Source organism: Trachymyrmex septentrionalis, unplaced genomic scaffold, assembly GCF_001594115.1.
Source record: "Trachymyrmex septentrionalis isolate Tsep2-gDNA-1 unplaced genomic scaffold, Tsep1.0 C3250511, whole genome shotgun sequence".
Taxonomy (NCBI): Eukaryota; Metazoa; Arthropoda; class Insecta; order Hymenoptera; family Formicidae; genus Trachymyrmex; species Trachymyrmex septentrionalis.
In genome coordinates, this window is record NW_017302295.1 from 1 (window position 1) to 323 (window position 323).

Here is a 323-nt window from a genome sequence, read left to right on the forward strand (position 1 = left end):
ATATTGATGAAACCAAAAAGTCGTGGTCGAATAACATTATTGGCTAACGACGTTAATGTTAAACCAGAGATTACGCTGAATTATTTCAACGATCCAAATGATATGAAGACAATGATCGCTGGTCTTAGAACTGCATTAAATTTTGGTCAAACAAAGGCGATGCAGGCATTGAATTCTCAGTTGTTGCAAATTACTTGTACTGAATGCCATGACTATGAGTATGATTCTAATGCTTATTGGGAATGCATGTTAAGACTCCTGACTTCCACGCTTTTTCACTATTCTGGAACTTGCAAAATGGGAGCAAAGGGAGATCCTACCGC

The 323-nt window shown here is 38.1% G+C and overlaps 1 protein-coding gene across 1 annotated transcript; it reads left to right on the forward strand.

The window, feature by feature from the left end:
• Positions 1-3: 3 nt before the first annotated feature.
• On the forward strand, positions 4-318 carry LOC108747905 (glucose dehydrogenase [FAD, quinone]-like; the record flags this gene model as incomplete). Its single annotated transcript, XM_018486181.1, has 1 exon — positions 4-318. A coding segment is annotated over one exon (315 nt), but the record flags the coding sequence as incomplete, so codon positions are not given.
• Positions 319-323: the final 5 nt, after the last annotated feature.